This window comes from Mauremys reevesii, linkage group 5 (assembly GCF_016161935.1).
Source record: "Mauremys reevesii isolate NIE-2019 linkage group 5, ASM1616193v1, whole genome shotgun sequence".
Classification (NCBI taxonomy): domain Eukaryota; kingdom Metazoa; phylum Chordata; order Testudines; family Geoemydidae; genus Mauremys; species Mauremys reevesii.
The window spans coordinates 58,886,012-58,911,014 of record NC_052627.1 but is presented as its reverse complement, the minus strand read 5'-3'; the positions used below and the strand labels follow the sequence as shown (position 1 = coordinate 58,911,014).

General features: G+C 37.1%; 1 protein-coding gene and 1 long non-coding RNA gene across 9 annotated transcripts in view; one reads left to right on the top strand and one right to left on the bottom strand.

Annotated features, from left to right (window-relative positions):
• Positions 1-25,003, top strand: part of FBXW7 (F-box and WD repeat domain containing 7) — a 295,125-nt gene that overhangs the window by 249,508 nt on the left and 20,614 nt on the right. For all 7 annotated transcript variants that reach the window (XM_039540661.1, XM_039540657.1, XM_039540659.1 and 4 more), the window contains 4 exons: positions 35-117; positions 3,570-3,711; positions 17,065-17,199; positions 22,642-22,765. In XM_039540661.1, the coding sequence (XP_039396595.1) occupies positions 35-117; positions 3,570-3,711; positions 17,065-17,199; positions 22,642-22,765 (484 nt within the window). The remainder of the gene's footprint in view (positions 1-34; positions 118-3,569; positions 3,712-17,064; positions 17,200-22,641; positions 22,766-25,003) is intronic.
• The window catches only part of LOC120406216, a 223,463-nt gene continuing 201,711 nt past the window's right edge, over positions 3,252-25,003 (bottom strand). The window contains exons 4-6 of one of the 2 annotated variants that reach the window (XR_005599142.1): positions 15,605-15,708; positions 7,488-7,673; positions 3,252-3,348 (exon numbers count right to left, since the gene is read on the bottom strand). This is a non-coding gene — a long non-coding RNA (uncharacterized LOC120406216). Of the gene's footprint in view, positions 3,349-7,487; positions 7,674-15,604; positions 15,709-20,955; positions 21,495-22,631; positions 22,735-25,003 lie in introns of those variants that run through there. The other variant, XR_005599143.1, reaches the window with a different exon arrangement.

The following is a 25,003-nucleotide window of genomic DNA, read 5'->3' as shown; positions in this document are numbered from 1 at the left end:
CTTTGGGGTTTTTTTTCCCCTCCCCACCTTGCAGATGAAGAGAAAGTTGGACCATGGCTCCGAGGTCCGTTCTTTCTCTCTGGGAAAGAAACCCTGCAAAGTCTCAGAATACACGAGGTAATTAAATGTAATAACAGATGACCTGGTCATGATTCTTATGTGTACATCCTGTCTTTCCAGCTGCTCAACTTGAATCATAGCTCATCTTAAATGTTAACACTATAGAAGAGAACTGGTGGTATTATCCCTATTAGCGTGTAGTTCAGGTGGTTAAAATTATGGAAACTGAAGTTGAGTTTTAATAGAGTAGCCAAAGTTGTATTTCTTCTTTTGAGGTTTGCTTTCAATTTCTAATATATTGCCCATCTCCAAAGAGCTTTCTACAAGGCAGAAGCATCCCTCAAAATAAAGTGTGAAATCAATACAGTTTTAAAAAGGACTTAATGGTAAGAACTTGTAAAAAGAAAGACTTTTACAAAATATGATCAAATGTATCAATTATCTAACGCAAGTGAAATACTTGAGTGGAAAATTATGTAGACAGAACTGAACGTATGATCCTAAGCAAATTACAGAAAAATGCTTGCTACCTACACTATGGTATTATTGAGTCCCCGTTCTTCTCCCTTACTCATGTTGATTAGTATGTTAGTGCACAAGTCGTTCCATTTATTTCAGTGAGAATCCTTGCAGAGTAAGATAATAATCAACATGAGTAAGGGAGCAAAATAGGGCAATTTCTGAATTAGCAAGTATATTTTATTTGCTAAAGATAAGATCTTAAATGTTCTATATGCTGCATACATTACAGTATGCTCAGTGCTTAGTGTAGTTGCCATAACAACTAGATATAATTGTTCACTGATGTACTGCTGCATTCCATCATTTTGGAATTTGCATCATTGTAAAACTTTTCCTGCTTCTTTCCACTTAAAATTGGCTTAGGAAGTCAGTTCTTGAATATGTCACTGTGGATGTATCTTAAAAGTGTAAATTACGTTTTATACATCTCTTCTTTTAAGAGGGTTATTGCACAAATGAAAAGTTCAGAAAATGTGGGAAAGTATGTTCTGTGTTTTGTCTTTGATTTTGTAAATGGCAACATTAAAGAACAGAACCTTATCTTGTTAGTGAGCAAATACAACCATTCTGACTTCCAGATCTCTCTAGTTGGTATATTATTTTTTCAATTGTTCTGTTTTCTGAGCTCATTCTGCCAAAAACCTGCCTCTTTCTGTAACAGTTCCTCACATGACACAGTCCTTGGTGTCCACAAAAAAAGACAATTCAGTAAAGTATACTGTTTGTCAAAATATATGTACTTGTTTTCAGAGGAATTGTTACTTGTCCAGCTTCCTAGAACATATGACTATATTTTAATAGAATGAAAACAAACATTCAGAAAGTTCTAAACACAAAAAGAATAAAGAATGAACAAAGATCATGTTTAATGTGATTGCAAAGGAAAAAGATTTTGCTTTTAGTTTCTGTTGTGGATTATTGCAGTTCTGACCAAAAAGTCCAATGTAGCAGTGAAAAACATTTAAATAAAGGTATAACATCCCCTATATTAAAATAAATAGCCACCAAGCATTTTATTTACTTAAAATATGTATTTTAATGCCTCTAGCCTAAAGATAGCATTTATGTTTCATGTTGTTTATAACAAGTTTCTAATTTTCTAACCCATTTTATCACCAACGTTGTAGAGACTTACCTTCTAGAAAAGTTGATCATATTCAGTCCTATTTGATGATAGTTGAGAAGATGTGAAAATAGTGTCTCTCAGAAACAGAGATAGCCTTTGCTTGTTCACCCACACCAAGGGTAGAATTCAGCTCCTGTCCAGTTAAATCCCACATAAGCTTCATTCACAGAGTCTTATTTTTGAACTGAAGTGTTGGATTGGCTTTTTGCTGGCCCTCTGCACAGGGGTGAACAGAATTAGAAAAGTAATTGATTTTAAAAGTATTATGGATTAACTTAAAAGTATGACTTTTCTAAGACTTCTTTCCATTGGATTTCAGAAGGTTGAGTTTATATACAGGAAAAAACCCTTTTCATAAATAATATAGGACAATCTGATGACTTGATCTTTTGAGTCGTTTGATCATATTATATTTAATATTGTTTAGGTAAAATGATTTAATTCTTGCATCTCAATGTTTGTGTGTTTTCCTTGTTGTTAGAAGGAAAGACTCACAGGTCTGATGAACCTGGGGTTTGTTTGCATCCGTAAAAAATACCATTGGGTTATTTGCATTAGCTGAATGTCCTTAAAAGATGATAGTGTTCTGTGAAACAAAGTGCTCTATATTAGCTTTTGTTTACATTAGAACTTACTGAAATATCAAGTAAAGAAATAAACCTGTTCTTATCAGTCTTTAAACTTCATCAGTTCATGCAAATTTTTGGTACATGCTGGTGAAAAAATAAAACAATAAAATAAAACAAAATTAGAGTTAAAATAAATGTTAGTTATAAATAAATCTGTATTGCATCAGTTTACAGCAATGCTCTGTCCAGTGAAATTGTGAAGAGCAAATCAGCTAAAGGACTAGATTTACTGCAAAATATTAAATATATTAAAGCAAAATATTTAGGAATCTCCAGTGTATTTGAATTCTACATCTTCTGCAATAGTTTGTACAGATAACTATGTTTTAAATAGGTGTTCCAAGATACGTAAGCAGGGACTATATCAGTGAGATACATCATGTAAAATGCTTCATTTACAAGATAAGGTGAGAGAAAATTGAAAGCTGGACAACATTACTGTGGTAGACTTTTCTAGGCGTTTAGACCACTCACATGGGATGGAGTTCAGGAAAGAAGAAAAAAAAAGACACTTCAGGCAGAAACATATATTCCTGTGTCTGATCTTTTAAATATGTGAGTGAGAAAATTGTGTGTAGATGGGGCAAAACTACTGCCTCCCAGCTCCCCCTCCCTCCAAAATTGTGAGATTGGTGTTAATCCATCAGTATGCAAACTTCTAAAATACAGTAAAATATACTGAAGTTAAACTAGTCTGTTATCATTATACAATATTAATAGCCTCTTGCTAACAAAACGTATCAGGGACTTATATAATGGATTATTTCATTGTTTGGCAATGAGGCAGCAACATGTTTTACCATTACAGTTGAGACCTGTGAACTCCTGCTTTCCACATCACCAGAGACCAGGCACACAGGAAACATGACACACTTGGTCTTCCTTGAGAGAAAAGGATATATTTTTACTGCATCTCTTACATAAGCACTCCCTTCTGGCCAGTTGATGGAGTGGTATTCATTTGGCCTTCAGTGGATGCTACCCATTTTTTTCCTGGCAGGAAGATGAACACTAGAATGATAGAAACAGCTGTATTGATGAGAGTGAGGTTACTGACTCCTTGAATGACAAAGTTCAAACTGTTGTTGCCTGGGTAATTTCACATAAAAATCAAAACATTATTTTATATTAATTCTGATTTGTAACTGCTGTACTAAAGCATTTTAAGTATATAAACATTTTATTTTTCATAATGCAATAATTTCTGTGACTTTCACTTATTTATATCATAGCACTACTGGGCTTGTGCCATGTTCAGCTACACCTACTACTTTTGGGGACCTGAGAGCAGCCAATGGCCAAGGACAACAACGGCGCCGGATTACATCTGTCCAGCCACCTACAGGACTTCAAGAATGGCTGAAAATGTTTCAGGTAACCAGCAACTAGAGCGTGAGACTAAATAACATCTGGAATGGTTCACCTTCATGATTTAAGAAAAAACAGCCAGCTTAATGTACCCCCATTGATTCCATGTAGTCTTGACAAAATAAATGAGCACCAACTTTAAAGGAAATACAGTTTTCCATTCCAGTTAGTTACTGTACAGATTCACAAAAATTTTGCTTTCTTGGGTTTGCTACCAAAATAAACTCTACTGTTAAGCACTTTGAAATTTTCTGCAAAATCTATCCAGCATGTTACCACTGCTGCCATTGTGGCCTCAATTTAAGAAGACGTTCATTTTGAGACTTGTAAGCATTAGTGCATGGTTAGTCTCTGTGTGATTATGATGCTAAATTTATCAGAAATCTGATAATTTAAGTGGAATAGAGGGAACTCTAGTTTATAATACTTTAAAAACTTAGTTATATGACAAAATATATTTCTGATGAAAAGGAAACTCAATGTTCATTCTTACCATTCTGTGTTTTAATCACATTCTTGGCTTGTGCATATTTGTATAGTTGAAAAGAAGAAAAAAGAGAACTTTTTTCTCTCTTCCAATAGTCTAGTCAACAATGTCTACACGAAAAGCAACACTGACAAAGAGTCTGTAAAATAAAACGGTATGCACGAATAGTAATTAATGCAGGGGCGGCCAACCTGAGCCTGAGAAGGAGCCAGAATTTACCAATGTACATTGCCAAAGAGCCACAGTAACATGTCAGCAGCCCCCCATCAGCTTCCCCTTCCCCCCACTCCCAGTGCCTCCTGCCCACCAGCAGCTGTTTCGTGGCATGCAGGAGGCGGGGAGGGGGAAGAACGAGAGCATGGCAGGCTCAGGGGAAGGGGTGGAGTGCGGGCAGGTCTTGAGCAATGAGCACCCCCTGGCACATTGGAAAGTTAGTGCCCGTAGCTGCAGCTCCGGAGCCAGTGCCTATACCAGGAGCCGCATATTAACTTTTGAAGAGCCACAGGTTGGCCACCCCAAATTAATGCAACGGAAGTAGAATATCTCCTACATAGATGTCTATGTGTGTGTTTTTAAAAATATGAAAAAACGACCTACTGATTAACAATAAAGCAATATGTTTTTGTTTCTGAACATTACTTCTGTAACAGTTTAAAAAGAAGAGCTGGACCAATGAAAATATAAAAATTGCTTCGGTTATTATCAGCAATCACTTTTACAGGTTCAATGTAAACTTACTGATACACAGTTTTAGGCGGAAACCATTTTTTATAACTTGCTCAATGTGCATTATTTGATGATAATTTCATTATGTAACTAATTTCAGATGCAAATTCTTGCCCTTAAAAAAAGTAAAAACCTCTCCCTTCATAAATTATAAATATATAATCTATTCATACAAAACTCATACTTTGAAGTGAAGTGGAGAAGACTAAATGATTTGCAGCAATAAGTATTCAAATGTAGTTGTTAAAGGTATGTTTTTGTGATGTTTTTTCCTAGAAAGATGTTTTTTATCCACAAGAATAAGATTTTAATGGTACATGTGCTTCTTTCTAGACACAGCAGATACTTCAACACAGCTCCTGAATATTAATCAGTTGAAAGCCTTTCTGTTATCAAAACTTAGTTTGTTTCACAACAGAGGTATTTTATTGGTAATTTTAAGTACTTGGTTTACTTTTTCACATAGTCTATAACTACATACAAAAAACAGCAGGGGGGATTTGATTTAAATCATGATTTAAATCACTAGTCAGGAAGACTCAATTTAATCATGGATTTCTACATAAAAGTGCATTCTTGTTGGTTGTTATAACCTTAATACATATTCTTCACAACTCAGATATAGATGTAGGTTTCATTTTTTTAGAAGGTATGCACTATACATTTTTTAAGTTATTTATTTTGAAAACTTTTCAGAATAGTTTTATAGCTATATCAGAAAATGAATGATTGTTTGGTTATTTCATTTACCAAAGGTAATTGAAGCAGATATTCATGAAGTCATTGGGAGGTGAAGTATCTCCAATTCAACAGGTTAATCATTAATATTTGGAGGATTTTCTTGCCATGCTGTATTAGGAGGAGAACATCACCAGACAGAAATTTAAATTGTTTTATTTAACTAAAATAACCACGTTATGTATTCTGAATTTTTTCTTCAACAGCAAACATAATATTTTAGCAAAAAAAGCATATTAATTTTTGAATTTAGTTAAACATTTAAGTTTCTTAAAATCAGGTTTGCTTTTGTTAAAATTGTTTTTAACTAAAATAGTTAAATGAAATATTTAAAAAAAAATTAAATAGACTGTGTCAACCAGGTCAACATTAGAAACTTAAAATATTGGCTTCTGCAGTTAGCTCAGTCATCTTCACCTTCATTTTCCTGTTTGTTCATAATCCGGAAAAGAAAAGCAAGCTTTCCTGCTTTTTCAGGTCCCAAATGATTTCTCAGTTTGGAATGAATTAGTCCAAAGGAAGAAAATATTCTTTCTACCCTGGCAGAAGAAGCTACTGCTGTTAAAAGTGAGATTATCACTTCAACAGTCTCTGAATCCTAGTGCTTAAGTGATTTCCACCAGTTCACTGGTGTGACTTTCTTTAAAACATCATCAGCAAATATATATTTCTTGAATGGTTCACCCTTAGCGCTGGAGTTTATTATAGTTGGCATTATGGAAGGATGATTGCTGGATATCCGTATCATGGCCAACTCCTCTTCTTCAGCAGTTAAGGTTTGACCCTGGTACTGAGTATTGAGAATATTGTCAAGAAAATGAGCTGGAGATAGTGCTTGTCCCATTCGTTTTGTTTTTTTTAATACTTGTATTTTAACTCTGTCATTGCAGATGTCTCTTTTTAAGATCTCACACAGTTCCTTTCAAATTTCAACAGCGTCAGCAATAAAACAGCTATTTCCCTGCATTTTGTTCAAGGCTACAGAAATAGGTTTTGAGTACTCAGTATGTGTTCAACATTTCTCTTAAGCCCAATGTTGAGAACTTTGGCTATAACAGTGTCATCTATTTTTTCACGATTTTGTTCCCAATTCGTCATCAGATTAGGCTAGTTCTTAATATAGTGCTCAGAACAGTCCACTATTGAGTTCCATTGCACGTCTTGTGAGAGAGTTAACTTGGTTCCTCCTACTTTTTTCAGAGCAGCTGCTGCAAAGTGGTTGTTACGGAAGTATTTTGCAATTTAAATATTAGCCTTTATTTCTGGAACACTGAAGTCTTTGGCTAGAAGGTGCATCAAATGAGCACTGCAACTGTATGTTATTAGCTTGGGACTCTTTACTCTTCTAAATAATTTCTTCTCATCTTGGATACATTTGCAGCATTGTCTGTGACTAAGCTGCGTACTAGACGTTTTAATTTTTTTTCACAGTTTGTTATAGGTTTTACTGCTGCTACTTGTGAATATTCTGCTGTGTGTGCATTTCCTGATATATCCATTGTTTTCTGTAAGGAAGACATTCCCTTCTTCTGTAGTCACATAAGCACATACAACAGGACATTGCTCCACCCATCAAGACTCAGGTTAACAATTTTACCCTCTAGACCTTTTTCACACTGCTCAATTTCTCTTTCATACACTTTATCCAGCAATTTGCCTGCGACATCTGCTCTGTTGTGTGGACTGTATCCTGGTATTAATGACTGACCCATGTTAATGAAGTGTGGGTTCTCAATCATACAGACAGGAGAGTTTGTTGCATAAACAAACCGGGCAATTTTTTCAGCAATTACTTCTTTTTGTAATCTGCTGGTTCTTATCGCAAACTTACCTATGGTTGTTTCTGGATGATGGAGGGTTTTTTTTCTTTTTGCTAAAGGTGATATGCTGTGGCTATATGACATACATGATGTGATTGAAACACTATCATTGGCAGATAACTCTGAAACTATAGAAAATGATAGTGATCTTGAAGGTGGATAGTCTTCAAAATCCTGTGTGTTGAGGATGGGTTCTCCTAAACAAAAGAAGTCAATGCAGTTATTTAATTATTGTTACCATACTGCTCATTTAGTAGTACGCGTTGCATTTCCCTAACACTAAGTACTACTTTAAAGGTGAAATTGTAAAAGGAAGATCTGCCTATTTCAATTATTTATTTTTTATCACAACTGCATCTAAAATGATAGTACCATAGAGTAACAACTATATTTTTTGCTCAAACATGAGAAATCAAGAATAGTCCAGAAGGAAGACAGGCAGCCCTTAAGAAAGAAGTATGAAATAAAAAAGTTTACTATCCTGAAGATTCTGCATGTTCAGACATGTTCCTTTCATCATCTTCAACAAAGCTTCCTTCTAAGAAGGAACACTTCTCATGATGATGTTTCATTTAGGCAACCAGGCCTTGCATTTCTTTGTTGCACTGTTTACATTTTGCACGCATGCCTGTGTTACCCACAGGTAGAGGAACTTCATTAAAATATTTCCAAACTGGGTCTCTTTTACGGCCTGCTGTCATGATAGGTTTTCCCTTCTAGTGAGAGAATGGTATGGTAGATCTCAAATCAATGAAGGCTACACTCAGACCTCAAGACTTCTGGAATATGCTGCTCAAACAGTTTAACTTTGTTTCTACTGCCTGTCCCTCCCTTCTCACATTTATCTCCAGACTTCTTTTCCTTGTCCAGATCTATTCCACCCCCAACAATCTTCTAGTCATTGAACTTTTTGAAACTTTGCACTTTTACAGAAAGGTAAAGGATTGGCTCTGTGTACATAAATCTTTATTTATTTATTTGTTTACAATTTTGCTGTTAACAAGCATGTTACCTCTGGAGAGACAAATCCTCAGTTTGAGAACTGCAAAACTAAACATCTCTGATGGTATCTTCTAGACGGAGCACTGAGTCCCACAGGGTAGATAGAAAGATTAACCTAAATAATCTATACAGAAGCCCCTGGATCCCCATAAGATTGGGTTGCAGATTGTTATGAATGACACTTGTTAGATACATATATTAGCCTACAGAAAAACTGTTTCAGTAACAAATAAACCTGCTCTTAATAAAAATGTAACTAGACATTTAAACTAATGTTTTAGGTCATGATTTCAAAAAGAGCCTAAAGTTATATTTCTAAATCATGATTTAGGCTCCTAAATAAGTGATTTTCAAAAGTGCTGATCATGCAGAAGTTCCCACTGATTACTTCAGTTGGAGCAATAGGTGTTCAGCACTTGTGAAAATCAAGCCAGTTATTTTGGAGCCTAACTTTTGAAACTCTTGGCCTTCAGGTTTAAAGTCACATCTCCTTGACTCCTCTAAGGGCACTTACCTTTATTACCTTTATTTCTCTATAGGAAAATAAAAACTTGCACAAAGTATAGTTAAAAATTACTTAAGATGGTGCAGTTTCTGAGCATGCACTGACAGTGTCACTCTTACAATCTGATATTTTGTTTCTGTATGGCAATCAAAATGGGAGCGCTTTCTCCCTTATTAGTATAGCATGGCTGTTAAGTCCGTTAAGTAGCACTATCCTATTTGTCTATAAATCTAGCTATACTGACAGTGTCTTCGCAATCAATTTTAAAATTGAATTCCCAGACCAAAAATAAACAAAGCAAAACCAACTTAGTTAAATTAGAGGTACAGTTGTAAATGTTTTAGTTGTGGGGAAAAAATCCTAAGAAAACTTTGCAGTTTTCTCAAAAGCTTGTAAGCTTGCCTGGAAGTCAAAATAAGATTACTCTTTGAAAGAAAATTTTACAAAGGATTGGAAATGCACAGTTCTTGATGCCATGCAACCTTAATGCCTGTCCATTTCCTGCCAATCTGCCATCCAGTATTCCTGCCTGCCTAGTGTGTAAAATGGAGACATTTTGATGAAGGACTTCTGATTGTAAGGACTTCAAGTAGTTCATCGCGTGGAGCTGGGAATATCTTAAATCCACTTTACTTATGTTGCTGCTTGTAGAATCAAGAAACTCTGGAATATATGACTTTGGTTTTGAATGTATGTTTCTGCTACATAAGTATGATTTGATTTGTCATCCACCTGATGCACAGGTATATCAACTACATACATTTTAGTTTAGCCATTAAGAGTCTTATGGCCTCAGATATTAATGATCAGTTTCAGTACAACATAATTCTGTATAATTAGGGGGATCTGTCTCAAACACTTGTCTTGAATCGATCATTTCTGATGAATAGAGATTTTCTTTTCCGTCTGAATGGTTCAAAATAAGACACAAATGGTTTCCTGTAATTAGTGTACATTTTGCTTTAAATGCTATAGTGGCATACAGTCTCTATAAACTTGATTGAAATAGTTCAATAAGATTACTTTACAATTTCTAGAGTCACTGCTTCAATTGAGATGTGCATTGTTTGAGGATTTGTCTCCTGGTCTTACAACTTCGTATCCTGGTTTCATACATCTGTTCTGAGGATAATGTGGGTGGCACTGAAGTAGAGTTATAGTTATTTGAGTTCTATTAACTGTATATTCCCATTCATTTGAATTTCCAGGCTAATGTCTGAGTCTTTTAAGAACACTAAAATGTTCTAAGAAGTCTTTTAATTTACTCTTTGATCTGAGCTCAGTGCTTTGAACATGACAACTAAACGAAAGTCTCTGCCCCAAGAAGCTTATAATTTAAAGGACACAATCAGATAAGACATAATGCAGTTGGGGAGACAGAGTAGAGCTGATGGGAAAAGGTTCCATTGGAAAATTTCCAATCAGTATATACTGATTTCTGCAAAATTCCAACAAGAATTTGTTTTGAAAGAAAAGTTGAAAAGAAACATTTCAGTAAGGTTGAAACAACCAGTTCATTCAACATTCAGCCTTTTTTAAACAGAATCTTTAGATATTCCATTTTATATCATATATAATTTTGGCAACCTAAAAAATGTTTTACTTCTGTCTTGCAAATTTTGAAAGTGAAATTCCTCATGAAACCAAAAATCCAGTTCCTGCCAAGTTCATCTGGAGGCAGAATTACATCAAATATTAATCCCTTCTTTACTCTCTCCCTAAACTTTTCCCACTTACATACTATTGTGGTAAGGGGGCATTTGTCTAACATGGGCAAAGTTTGTGAAACCTCCTCGTTTAAATGAAGAGAGGTGGGAATCTGGCACACTGGGATTGGAAAAAATTTTTCTATGCATAATAATGTCAATCAGTAGAGGAGCTGGTAAGCACCATCACTTTGCCTATAACTGAGAGTGTTTGCTCTCGGCAGCTATGATAGTGTCCAGGTTCTGCCACTTCTGGCAAAAAGACTATTTCTTTCAGATAGAGACCTCGCCACAGTAATTCACACATTCGTCACTTCCTCTCTGGTATTCTGCAGTTCTCTTTACCTCCACCTAGACAAGATGTTCATGAAGAAACTGTAACAGGTACAACACAGTGGTCCATCTCCTAAGCAGAACAAGCACTAGACTATATATCATGCCAGTGTTCTACAACCTATACTGTCTTCCCACGCACTTTCAGATCCAATTCAAGGTTCTGGTATTTGAGTAGAAAGCCCTCACTTGGACAGGTCCACATCATATCAAAGACTGCCTTCTTTAAGAACATAAGAACAGCCATATTGGGTCAGACCAAAGGGTCATTTAGGCCAGTATCCTCTTTTCTGACAGTGGCCAATGACAGGTGCTCCAGCAGGAATGAACAGAACAGGTAATCATCAAGTAATCCGTCCCCTGTCGCCCATTCCCAGCTTCTGACAAACAGAGGCTAGGGACACCATCCCTACCATCCTGGCTAATAGCCATTGATGGACCTATCCTCCATGAATTTATCTAGTCCTTTTTTGAACCCTGGTATAGTCTTGGCCTTCACAACATTCTCTGGCAAGGAGTTCCACCGGTTGCCTGTGCGTTGTGTAAAGAAATACTTCCTTTTGTTTTAAACCTGCTGCCTATTAATTTCATTTGGTGACCCCTAGTTCTTGTGTTATGAGATGGAGTAAATAACACTTCCTTATTTATTTTCTCCACACCAGTCATGATTTTAGACCTCTGTCATCTCCCCCTTAGTTGTCTCTTTTCCAACTGAAAGTCCCAGTCTTATTAATCTCTCCTCATATGGAAGCTGTTCCGTGCCCCTAATAATTTTTGTTGCCCTTTTCTGAACTTTTCTAATTCCAATATATCTTTTTTGAGCGGGGGCAACCGCATCTATCCCTTTGTTAATGATTCCTAACATTCTATTTGCTTTTTGCCTGGCACTGCACATTGAGTGAATGTTTTCAGAGAACTATCCACAATGACTCCAAGATCTTTCTTGAGTGGTAACAGCTAATTTAGACCCCATCATTTTATATGTATAGTTGGGATTATGTTTTCCAACATGCACTACTTTGCATTTATCAACATTGAATTTCATCTGCCATTTCGTTGCTCAGTCACCTAGTTTTGAAAGATCTTTTTGTAGCTCTTTGCAGTCTGCCTGAGACTTAACTATATTGAGGAGTTTTGTATCATCTGCAAATTTTGCCACCTCCCTGTTTACCCCTTTTTCCATTTCATTTATGAAGATGTTGAATAGGACTGGTCCCAGTACAGACTCTGGGGGACACCACTATTTACCTCTCTTTAATCTGAAAACTGACCATTTATTCCTACCGTTTGTTTCCTATCTTTTAACCAGTTACCAATCCATGAGAGGACCTTCCCTCTTATCCCATGACAGCTTCAGTCAACATAGTTATGTTTTGCCTTGCACGCTACGTTTATCCAATCCAAATACGTGTTTGAGGGAGCTGAAGGCAGTGTTTTCAACAGCAAAACCAACACACTGGTTCACCCTCCCAAAAGGAGATCAGGAAAAGCCCCTTCTCTCCATCTTCAGGTATCTCTGTAAGACACACCTTTCAACCACTAAAAGAATTCAACAGCACACCAAAAAGTAATAATCTAGATTAAACCTAGAGCAGGTCAAAGTATGAATATGCTCAGAGTAGGAAAGAGATCTAATTGCCTCCACCCAGCTAGTCCACAATATGTGTTTTTAGTCCATGTAGTGGTCTTTACTATTACAGTGTTAAATATTATATAAATGCTTCTTGATAGTAAGGCACAAAAACAGGAGTGGGGGGAAAAAAAGGAGGGAGTGAGGCTGACATCTTTATAGCCCACATGGGTTCAGAAATCAAGAACAATTTATTTAATGTTTTAGGGAGAAAAACCTTTATTTAACTAGCAAACTGAAAGAACTAGCTGGAGTTTCATTCAGTGTGAGCCTGCATGTAGTTTTCACACACCAGCATTGATGTGGCGTGGTCAGCGCATACAAATTCCCTGCATTCTCCACATTGCTTGCAGCTCTTGTGGTCAAATGACCTTAAGCAAATGTGGCAGCATCCACTGCCAAGTCTGCAGGGTGATCCCATGGTATCTGTTTTTTTATAGTAGCCAAGGGATGAGAGTGCTGCTTTGATGGGCATGGTGAGATGATGGATATCAAGGATTCTTCTCTTTATATGTGCATCTTTGAGTCATTCTCCTAGATTGACAAGGAATAAGTGTCTTGTTTTCGTTGACTGTGGTGCCAAACAGGATCACTGCTGACTCAAATAAGGAAACCGGGATGCCAGCAACATCACGCATGTTGAAGAAAAGAAACATTGGCCACCTTTTTATCTTGCACCCACAGGAGTACATTCTTGCAAGATGGTCCATGTTGTTGACAGCACTTTTAGTGTCATAATGGAGAATTATGTGGGGTTTCTTTTTGTCTCCTCCTAGAACCTTGTCAAGATGCATCATCGATAGTATTATTACCAACTTGCCCTTCTTTGGAACATAGGAAGCCAGGGTAAGTGGCCCAGCAAACCTGAACACTGATGGCAGTTTTTCTCTGCTCCAATGTGGATGCATCTCACTCGGTACATCTGGCTTGTTTCACTGCATTGTTCCAACATAGGCAAATTTTCATTAAGTAGATCTTCAGTAAGCTTAATACTGGTGAAGTTATCCCCAACTGTGTTTCTTCCAGTCTTATACCAGTCTTCCAGTCTGAAAATGACCCTGATGAACAGTCAATGGAAATGTAGTCTTCCTTTTTAGAGCTACTCTTGACATGAACTGGCACAACATCACTGTCATCTAATAAGTTGTCATCACAAAACAACTTACTTTCAGAGTTGCAAATAATTTTTCTAATATCAGAAGCAGAATATCATGCCTGATTGTTCACCTTCTTGAATTGCACAACACAGAAAATGCCCTCAAGAGTCTCGTTAGTCTGCAGTGTTTGGAGCACAATACCTAGACAGACAATCCCCTCAAGAGTGGTAGACAGAGAGCCACCATTAGTCCACTGTGTTGAGGATACCTAACAAGCCCAGATTTGAAGGGACCAACCTCCCTGGAGTACCTTCTACCGTAGGGTAACTGTATGCAGCAACCGCTGTCACTGCAATCCATTATCCAGTTAGCATATGCTAACTATTACAGTACAACATACTCACACTAGAAGCAAATGCGTACATAGAGCTACTAAAAACAGAGGATCGTGCAATATGTTTGGGCTAAATTTGTGCCCCGCATACTGTTTTTATACAGAAAAAATATTTTTCATGCTAAATTACATTTTTTTAATTTAGCTGAATTGTGTTTCTTTGCCTAGGTAACAGTGTCCTAAAACTGTATAATTGGAGGGCCACTGATTCATGAGTTATCACAACATATATGCTTGCAGCGTACAAAATTCCCATGAATGTGGAGGAAGGTTAATGGAGCTTTTTTGCCTGGAACATTTTTAGGAATCTAAAATGTTTGAGTTGCTCAGTAACAAAAATGTTTGAAAGTTTGCATCATTGCTTGGCACCTATTTACTTTTTAGTTTACAAACATGTTCACTGTTATTGTTTATACAAAACGCACACTTACTCCTTCCCCTCTCTGTCTCTGCTGAATGTGCTGTGTGCCATTTTTTGCTAACAGGTCAATCTATAGATCACAGAAATGCTAATCTAATGAAAATGTCATTCCCCCATCAATGTATTTATCTGGCAAGACTACTCACTCAACAAAATTTTCCACAGCAAATATTTTTCCTCAGAGATCTCTTACTATTACAAGTTTATTTTTAAAAACATGAAAAACCAATCAGGAGAGCTCCCTAGAGTAAACCTCTGTTAGCAGTTGATTGCTTGGAAGGGTCTTAATGTTGTTGCCTCTAGCCAACCTATAAAGCTGAAGGAATAGATTTCACTGTCTTAAAGTTTGTTTTCCCCTGTGAAGGGGGAGGGGGTGGGAGGCAGTGTGTGCCTCTCAGTTTAGTTCTACATGGTATTTTGTCAGTAAAGATAAGAGTAAGGATTACTTACACTGAGGTGCAATATTGTCATCAGAATTTAGGGACCATTAACAATTTTTATCGATTTACAACTACAGCAAACATCTGCCACAGCACAAAATGTTGATATTCAAGTTCTTTGAATTATTTTTACTATATTAATTACTAACAGAATTGGATTATAATGATTTTGAAAGTTATGAGAGACTAATACAGATACTGTGGCTTCAGTGTATTTTCCCTTTTATTTTCCTATAATTCAAAAGTAGTTTGATCAGATTAAATGTTGCAAACATATCTAGATAGTGTCAACAAGTATCTTGGAATAAAAAACAAAACAGTTTTTAAAACAGCTGATGAGATAAGCAGCTGCTGTGTATGTACACTAACTACTTTACTTAAAAGGATTTTCAGAAGTATGGTTTATGGTTTGATTGATAGTTTTGATATCTATGGTTTATTGTTTGTATGATTGATAGTTTTCAATTGAGATAGTTCCCACTGAAAGAGTCCTATTGTAAAGCTCTAAAAGCTGTTGATAGGAGCATCTTTGAAACCTCCACTGAGATCAAGTTTTTTAAAAAATATATATTTTTTTAAATTTTTAAATCCCAGACCTACTTCTACCAGCCTATATCATCTCGTCAGTTGACAGCAGGGAATGCTGTGGTTCAGGTTTCAGTCTCCTCTAACGTCGCATCCCAGTCCTCAAATCTTGCCAATGTCTTCCAACAAAAAGTGTGAAGTCAGGAGCTAATTTTCCCAATATTTCTAATGAGTTAATTAAAAAAAATTCTTAAAACTACAAAGATAACTTTTTACATCATAAAGAAGAGTAAATTACTGTTCTGCTCACAGTTCATCTTTCTGACTTCTACTCTATTCTTAACTTGCCTCACTACGTCTAGGCATTGTAGTATATGATCAGTAATAATATACCCTAATTTCAAATCCAAAGAATGATAATGCACAATATGGCAAATCTAGGTCTTGAGGCACAGGTTAAGTGGTATATGAATCTTAATTCTAAACTATCTTTCTTTCTCATATTTCAGTCAGCCCTTTCAACTGTAATGTAATGTGTTAATTTACTTGTATATGCCATTCTAGAACCCATATGTTCAAAAATATGAATATGAATCTACTTAGAAAACACTGTTGCTGTTTCATTTTCTGTCCTCTTACACTTTGTTCATGCTCTAATTTGATTGCTAAATCAGTTCTTTCTATTGTTTTTTCTCTTGAAATTGTTTTTGCATAACAAATCAAAATCTGTTGAGCACAGATGAGTTTGAGAAAGACATGCTTATCAGATATGCCATATATTCCGTTATTAATTTTTCTGCAGATGCTGCTAATCTGCTGTACTCTCAGATGAGTGCCTATTTAAAGTCATCAAATTTTATGCTGCCCATTAGTAAGAATGTGAAGTAAGAAAATTACTAGTCGAAATTCCCTGTTTACTTAGTAAATTTGTGTTTACAAAATCAAATATTGGTTTACAGCCAGGATTCTGAAATATAACATTGTGGCAGATGAACATATAGTAGTAATAACCTTTGGGCAATAAGCAAAATGATGTATTTTAGAGAAAGTTGCCACTTGGTGTTTTTTGGTTTGATTCTCTCCCCACACCCTATTTAAAGTTTCTAATGAAACAGTGAAATTTTGATGGCTGAAATTGGACATTTCATTTGAATACCCATTGGAGAGAGTACTCTTGCATTAATCACTTCACTCTCAACACATTCTAAATTGGTTTTAAAACAATGTACAATTTTTTTAGTTATTCATGTTGGATTTTAATGTTATAGATCATACTCATCAACACAATAGATACACTTCTCTATTGGCACTTGAGTTTGGGTTCTAAACATTTTCCATCCATTTTATTTTGCTTAATTTTAAATGATTATTACAAAAACCCTAACAAATTATTTTGTGTGGGTAAGATATTTATCCATAGGAAGCCTAAACACACTATCGATGGGTATCCTGCATACTCACTTTTTTGCAAAGTAGCTTATAAGTATTGTATACTAAAATAGTACAAACACTGAACATATCTTTCTCTCTTATAGAGCTGGAGTGGACCAGAGAAGTTACTTGCTTTAGATGAACTCATTGATAGTTGTGAACCAACACAAGTGAAACATATGATGCAAGTGATAGAGCCCCAGTTTCAACGAGACTTTATTTCCTTGCTCCCAAAAGAGGTGAGGATTATCAGTTAATGCTGGGCTCTGGGTGCTGTTTGACCATGTAATGCATCATCTATCACCTTTAAACATTTCCATGCTAATTATGGTATTCAGTATTGTCAATTTAACACTGTTAATTGGTGTTAAAGAGGACTACAAGTTGACAAACTGCCATGTCTTAATAATGTAATTCTCAGATTAATGTATGATTTTGAGATAAAGGCCAGATTTTTGAAGATATTTAGGCACCGTTTGGGATTTTCAGAATGCCTATTTCCATCTTCAAGCACTTAAAATCTTTTAAAAAATCTGTCCAAGTGACTTTCTTTCAACTACTGAGATAAGTTCCATGTTGTACTATGTCATTTGAGTTCTTTCAGCTTAGCTAGGTTTTCTTTAACCACGTTTTCCTTCTGGTTATTTAGTGTCTTGTCTCTTACTGATTTGCCAGTTTTAGTCTTGCATATATTCTGTATCATCAGCGTGTACGTTTTGATCATCATCCCCTCCACATTTTGAAGAGACAACAAAACATTCAACATATACAAATTTATTCTTGATTTGTAACATGCACCTATCATTCTCCAGGTGTATGCATTATTAAATCTGCATTAAATCTGTTAATGTTACTTATATAATTAAAAGAGAACTTGACAAATTCCCCAGCAACAAGGACCCGAAAACTCCAATCCCCTTATTCTAACCCCCAGTCAATCCCATGGGTAAACAAATATCTTTCAATATACCCTGCAGGTCAGCAACTCAGACTCTGTCAGGTCAATAGGGAAGCAAGTACTAGATTCAAGGATCCTCCATTGAGAACATACAACCTAAGGAATGTTGGTGAGAGTACTTCTGAAGTAGTCCACAGTTGGTATAGAGTAGTATGAGAGAGGTGGTCCATTAGGCTATGTCTATGCTATGGAGGCTATGGGAGCATAGCCCCATAGCACTGGCAGAGTGTACACTGACAAGGAGTTTTTCTGTTGGTTTATGAACACCGTCTTCCTGAATGTCGTTAGCTACGTTGACAGAAGCATTCTTCCACTGGCATAGCTGAATCTACAATGGAGGTTTTTTGTCTTTTTCACACTCCTGACCGACATAGCTATGCTGATATATCTTTTAAGTGTTGACCAAGCCTTAGATATCCAGGCCTTAAAACAAATGCCTTAGTTCTTAGAGGGTTAGTCAAAATTAGTGGCTTTACTGCTGACTGGTTTTTATGGTATACTTGACTGTTTTTCACGTGGGTGTCCACCAGTACAACTACCCAGTACCTGCTAGTTTGTTCCCTATTAAAATTTTGCTTCTCGTTTTAATTACTTTATTAGCTAAGAGATTTTCTTGGTAGAAACATGGATTTTTCTTTTCCTACACCTTTTAAAGCATTCGTAGTACTGTTATGCTGGTGTTAGAATATGTTCCTTATGTTCTTCATGTGTATTAAGACTGTTCTTGTGTTCCATTCTCTGGCATTCCTTTCAGTGTAAGCTATATATTTTTAATACTTAGATAGTCGTGGCCCCTGTTTTCCTTTCATGTGCTAGTGTAGTATCTTCGTAACTGTGGAAAGTGTCATAGCCATCCTTTGGGGTTAATTGGATCACTTTTGTTAGGGGATGGAAGTAATATATACTATGAATATTAACTAAACATGCACAGTGCATGTAACTAATATTGACATAGGTGTTTTCTACACCCAGTTTCTTTGGAATCCTTCACTTGTTTGTGAGGAATACTATGGGGAAAGAAACATACCATGTTGTGTTATTCCTAGAGAAGCTGCCCAAAGCTTTCTATAGTTCAGAAGCACAAGAAGGGTTGGGTGGAGTTGTAGGAATCTTACATTTTGAAAGGAGGGAAGATGCTTTATCACTCCTACAGTTTGGAAAACTGGATACATGTAATGAATATCACCAATGCTTAAATCTCAATTTCCCTCACATGATTTAGCACCCAAACTAATCCAACTACAAATAATCCTCTTCTTATGTTGTGTATCATTTGTGCTGTCCTTGCTCTTAGTCTTAAAGAGTATGTCTACATGGCAGTTAAACACCCTCAGCTGGCCTATGGCAGCTGACAAGCTTACCAGGCTTGGGCTGTGGGGCTGGGAGGATCCAGAGCCCTGGCTCTAGCACAAGCCCAAACATCTACACCACAATTTTACAGCCCTACAGTATGTTCCATGAGCCTGAGTCGTGGGCTGGCCACAGGTGCTTAACTCCAGTGTAGCCATGCCCCAAAATAACTTTTTGTATAGAAAATAATTCCCTCCCAGTATTAGTGTCATACTTAACCACAAATCTATTTACTTTTCATTTATTTTTCCTGATACCAATGCTAAATATTGAAATTACTTGTGTTTCGTTTAGGAGTTTCTAGATATCTTTCTTGCTTACTGAAACTTGAACATTAATGCAACAAAAGAAACTCATCAATACCTATAATGACCTCCTGTGAGGGCATACACAATGTTGTGATTGATTGATTGAATGAATGAATGTATGCCTGGGGTGACCAGAAGATGAAAATGATTTGTATAAGAGGGATCTTATTCGAAGATGTCTTCAGCAATGGCAAGGAAATACAGTAGAGGAAAAGCCAAATATATGCCTTCCCTCCCCAAGTTTTCTTTAGTGTGAAAGTCCTTCTAAAAGAAACTGACACCCAAGATATTTTGGGAGTAAGGGATACTGTTTCTTGCTTTTCTCATTACAAAATTAGGAAGAATCATTGGTATTGAACTGTTTGGACCAAATCTAAAAAATTCCATAGTTACTTCCACTCCTGGAAATAAAATGCAAGAAGTGTGATTTAGGGAGAGACTGCCAATAATTTAGAGGATTTAACCCTTCAGATATGCCCAATAAATAATTCAAACATGTATATTTATGATGCCTCATTACTGGATATCACTAATCCTTTAAAGGATGTGTGACGCAGTAGGGAGCAGGGTGGATTGATCTGGGAATGTTGTTTAGTTTTACTGGGACTGTCTGCATGGGGGGATGGCAGAGCAGAGGATGACTTTAGGTGAGGGACGGTACCTCGGCCTGTAACCTGAGCTAGGAAGGGGGGTTGGGTGAGTTGACACCTTTGCCCAGGAAACTGGAGAGGGGGAGAGAAGGAGGGGGAGAGAGCCTGCTGGACGGGTTTTTGGTTTCAGTTTGGGGCTGGCTGGGAAGAGGCAGGGAACCCCAAGTCTGGGGTCTAAGATCCTTGCCCCCTGAGGGACCTGGCTGAGGGGTCCTTGTTGTACCTACAAGCCCTGCTTGGGACTGTGTTCCTGTCGTCTAATAAACCTTCTGTTTTACTGGCTGGCTGAGAGTCACAGTGAATTGCAGGAAGTGGAGGGTGCAGGGCCCTGACTCCCCCACACTCCGTGACATGATGTTAGCGCTAAATACAGCATTTAGGCAGCAGGGACCCAATCTTCGGTTCTGTCTGAGTTGCATTTAGGACTAGATCCAACAGTTTGGGACAAATGTTATGCCACCTTTATGCACCCACAATCCTAGTGCCAGCAGTGAGCTGGTTTGACCCTTGATACAATTTAGGCCACATCTAGATTAAAACAGGTTGCATTTTAAAACATGTTAGTTAACATACTTTAATGAAGTATTGATTCTAAACAAAATTTTTACACCTAATGTAAGCAGGGTAGGTTGTGTTTAAAAATATATTCTTTTCTGATCAGAAACACCCAGAGGAAAAAATGGGATATATTTCACATGCCTCTGTCTTACTGACATGCCAACTGTCTGCTGTAATTCACGTAATAAGATCAACATTTCCAAACTTCAGTAACTACTGTTATTTCTTCCTTTTTGGGTGTTTTTGTTTTGTTTGGAAGGCAGGTTGTGGGTGGGTCAACTTCATTTTTTGTTTTTTATTAAATGTAAATAAAACAATGCCAACAAACACAAAGACACATACTAGAGGTCAGGGCAGATAACCTGACCTCCATGACAAATGAGAAGATTATTCTGCCTCATATTGGACACTTGTCAATAGCTACTGTTTCTGATCACAAATAGTTTTTCTGTTAGCCATTCCTATCCAATTTTTTTTTCTCAAAACTTTTTTCTGCAGTGATCTATTGGCTACTGATGTGGATTTGCTGCTTGGACCCTGTGTTTATCGCTCTGTTTTTCATTTTTAGTGATTGAATGGATGTGTGTTACTTCTGTCAGCAGAGGAGCAGTGTCCGTAGCATCCTGGATAGCTCCAGAAACTGAGGACTGATGTCCTTGATTTTGTTTTAGACGTCTTCTGTTGCTTGTCCAGGACTGATGTTCAGGAGTCTGTATAATATATGACAGTGGAGCAGATTGTGTGTAGCTGTCTAGTTTTATTTTGGTCACCATTTGGTTTAATCCAGCCAGCTAGTGACTAAATTAACTCAATAACCTCTGATGTTACCATCTAGCTAAGTTCAAATTCTACAATCTACATTAATATGATGTATTATATCCAGTATGCACCCTAGTAGTCCATAAAACATCTTGTAAAATTAAAGAATATTTTTGCATTCTGTTCAGTAAATAGGTTATATACCTGTTTGATCAACTGCATTTGCACTCTGTTTTCCAACTCAAGCACACATGGAACTTAATTGTTCCATTATTTAAACTCTGCTGAATGGCATATAAGCATGACAAGATATTTGCTCCACGGGGTCATCTTATGCTTACTATATGAAACAAGCTCAGTTTTCAATTTTACAGTTGGGACAGTCACTAAATTTTGTATGTTTGCTATGATAACATTGCACTCAACCCAGTATCTGTTTTGAAATTCATTTTTTGTTCATTTGTTTCTATTGGCACAAACTGTTTCTACTACAGAAACTTACTTTGTAAATTTTCTAAGGAATCACAAAACTGTGTTTTTGTCATTTGTTTAGCTTGGTGTTCTGTGTAAGTGTTTTATTGTGCATTTTTAATTAGACTTTAGTTTTTACGGCTTGCTAACTTTTATTTAGGAAGCACATTTTTTTTCACCAGTCCTGCAAATATCCACTGTTCGTTTGCACTGTCAAATCCATTTCTCACAATAACCTTGCTTTGATCTGAATATTAATTAAATAATCAAATATTATAATATACCACAAACTAATCACCTCTGATTAGTTTCTGATAACTTATAATTTGCATAACTTAGTTTTATTATATAGGTCTGACACTCAATAGTCAATGGTCCCACCTGGCACCTAGTTTCTTTTAAAGAAAATATTTCCCAAGTGACATTTTTTCCATGGATCTCAAGGTATTATTAAAAACTATTTTGTCTAGCAGTACTTTGCTCCTATAGGAATGTACTGTAGCTCTCTAATACTTCTGGGCCTGTCAGATATTTCAATTTATTGTTTTAATACATCTATTCTGACTGTCTGCATCTCAATCTCTGTTTTCTGTGAATGACAGAGTTTAATCTCCTACCTCTTTACAGTTGGCACTATATGTGCTTTCATTCCTGGAACCCAAGGACCTTCTACAGGCAGCACAGACATGCCGTTATTGGAGAATTCTGGCTGAGGATAACCTTTTGTGGAGAGAGAAATGCAAGGAGGAGGGTAAGGCTCAGGAAAAATGCTAACATAGTGGTAGAAGCAGCTATGGGTGTTCATCTTCATTTATGTAAGAAGCTTAACATTTTTAGAAAGGAATTCAGTTGAGTGTAAATTTGTTACTAATGCTTGACCTCTGTAATAAATATCTTAGGCCTGGTCTACACTAAAGGGGGTGGGGGGTCGAACTAGGGTACGCAAGTTCAGCTACGCAAATAGCGTAGCTGAACTCAAAGTACCCTAGTTCGACTGACTTACCCATCCAGACGCGGCGGGGTCGAACTCCGCGGCTCCAAGGTCGACTCCGCCACCGCCATTCGCGGTGGTGGAGTTCCGGAGTCGACCGGAGCGCACGGGGAGTTCGAACTATCGCGTCTTGATTAGACGCGATAGTTCGAACTCCGAGAAGTCGAACTCACCGCGTCGACCCGGACGGTGAGTATAGACCTACCCTTAGAAGCAGGGTAGAAAATATTTAATGTGATATTTTAAAATAAACTACAGTTAAATGTTAACATTATATCTATAAAAAGTTATATGTAGTATAAAGACCTATATATGCTGTATCCAGTTGGTACAGTGTATATATACTATTAAATGATTTTTACCATTTAGAATTAATTTTCATACGAACTACCACAGAATACCTTACAGTTACCAGGAGAATAGAAAGAATGCTTTAAAGAGTTTGGGTAGAGTGACTCATACAAAACAAAGGGAAAGTGATGTACAGTGAGAGCAAAAGGCACTGAATTGTGAAATTGATAAAGGTACAAGTATGTATTCTTGCAATAACAAGGGGAGAATAGAATGTGTTAATTAGGAAAAAGTGAGATCAGTGTGGTCTAGTGCCAATTGTAGGCTAAATGAACAGGGAGGTTTCAAGGTTAGACTTGAAGAAAAGTGATAATTTAATAGCTCAGGTAGAGGCAGAGTTTCCATAAATAAAAGAGGGTGCAGCCTACACTGGTGTGGCAGAATCCCTGTGAAGAGTCAAAGAAGAGCACTGTGAAATAGACAAGATAATAGATTTGTATAGGGTCGGAGAGAAAACAGCAAGACCTTGGAGAGTTTGAAAAACATGTAGATCTATTTTTACTTGTATGAATAGGGAGCCAGTATAGGGATGGAGCACATGGATGCAGTCCTTCTTTGAGTCATGGTTCTTGTGCGTATTCCACTCTAGGTGTCCGTATGCTCCATCCACCTGAGACTGGAAGATTTCTGCTAGCAGTGTCCATTGGTCCGTGCCTGCACCCCTCATTTCCTCATGTTTTAAACCAAAGGCATGAAGGGTGACTTGGACCAAGTGCTTTTCCATTTCTTTTTACCACTCATGGTCTAAGACAGAATCCCTCTGTGTCCACAATATTAGTTAGCGTTTTTTCCTTCAAGCTTGTTCTTATGTGTAAATAGTTTTTAAGTGTAGTTTTTAGTAGTATCGGTTTAGGGGTTCCCCCACTCCACCAAAGCTCTCCTCCATATGGAGTGCCTAGTTGTTATGTCTAGTGTCTGGGTTTCAAGAATTGTGTGTCCTGCCCCTGGACTTTTCAGTCAGTGACAACAACAACAACCACCACTCCTGCTTCAGGGAAGCTTTATGTCCCCTCCAAGTGTAGCATCTGCTGGTTCTTCCCAAGCTGAACCTGTGAAGTCCGTGAGTACAGGCTCTGAAGATTCTTAATGGCCTGCATGATGCACCCCACTCCGATCCTTCCTGTGGTCCATTTGGTGGCTGCCTGCCTTTTTTTTTCCTCCAGGCTTGGCATCTGATAACATCTGACAGCTGTGTTCTGGAGATTATCACCAATGGATACATAGTTGAGTTCCTTTCCCTCTCCCTGGCCCCACAGAACTGGTACGTCTTCAGCACAGGAGAAAAGGGTTTTACTCAAGATATTTCCTCCATCTCCAAGAAGAAAAGAGGTTGATATTAGCTGTCAGACAACTAAATGTCTTTATCTGCCTTCTGAAATTCAGAATGATCACCCTGGACTCAGCTCTTGATTTAAAGGATGGTTATTTCCACATAGACATTTATCATGCACGTGGGAGATTGCTGGGATTCACCAAGGACCTGGACCACTACCAATGCAGAATGCTCCCCTTCAGCCTCTCACCAGCACGGAATGTATTCACTAAAGTGCTACTGCTAGTGACAGCTCATCTCCACTGTAAGGGTTCTTCAGTGTTCTCCTACCTTAAGGACTTGTTACTCATGGGAGATCTCTATATGAAGTATGG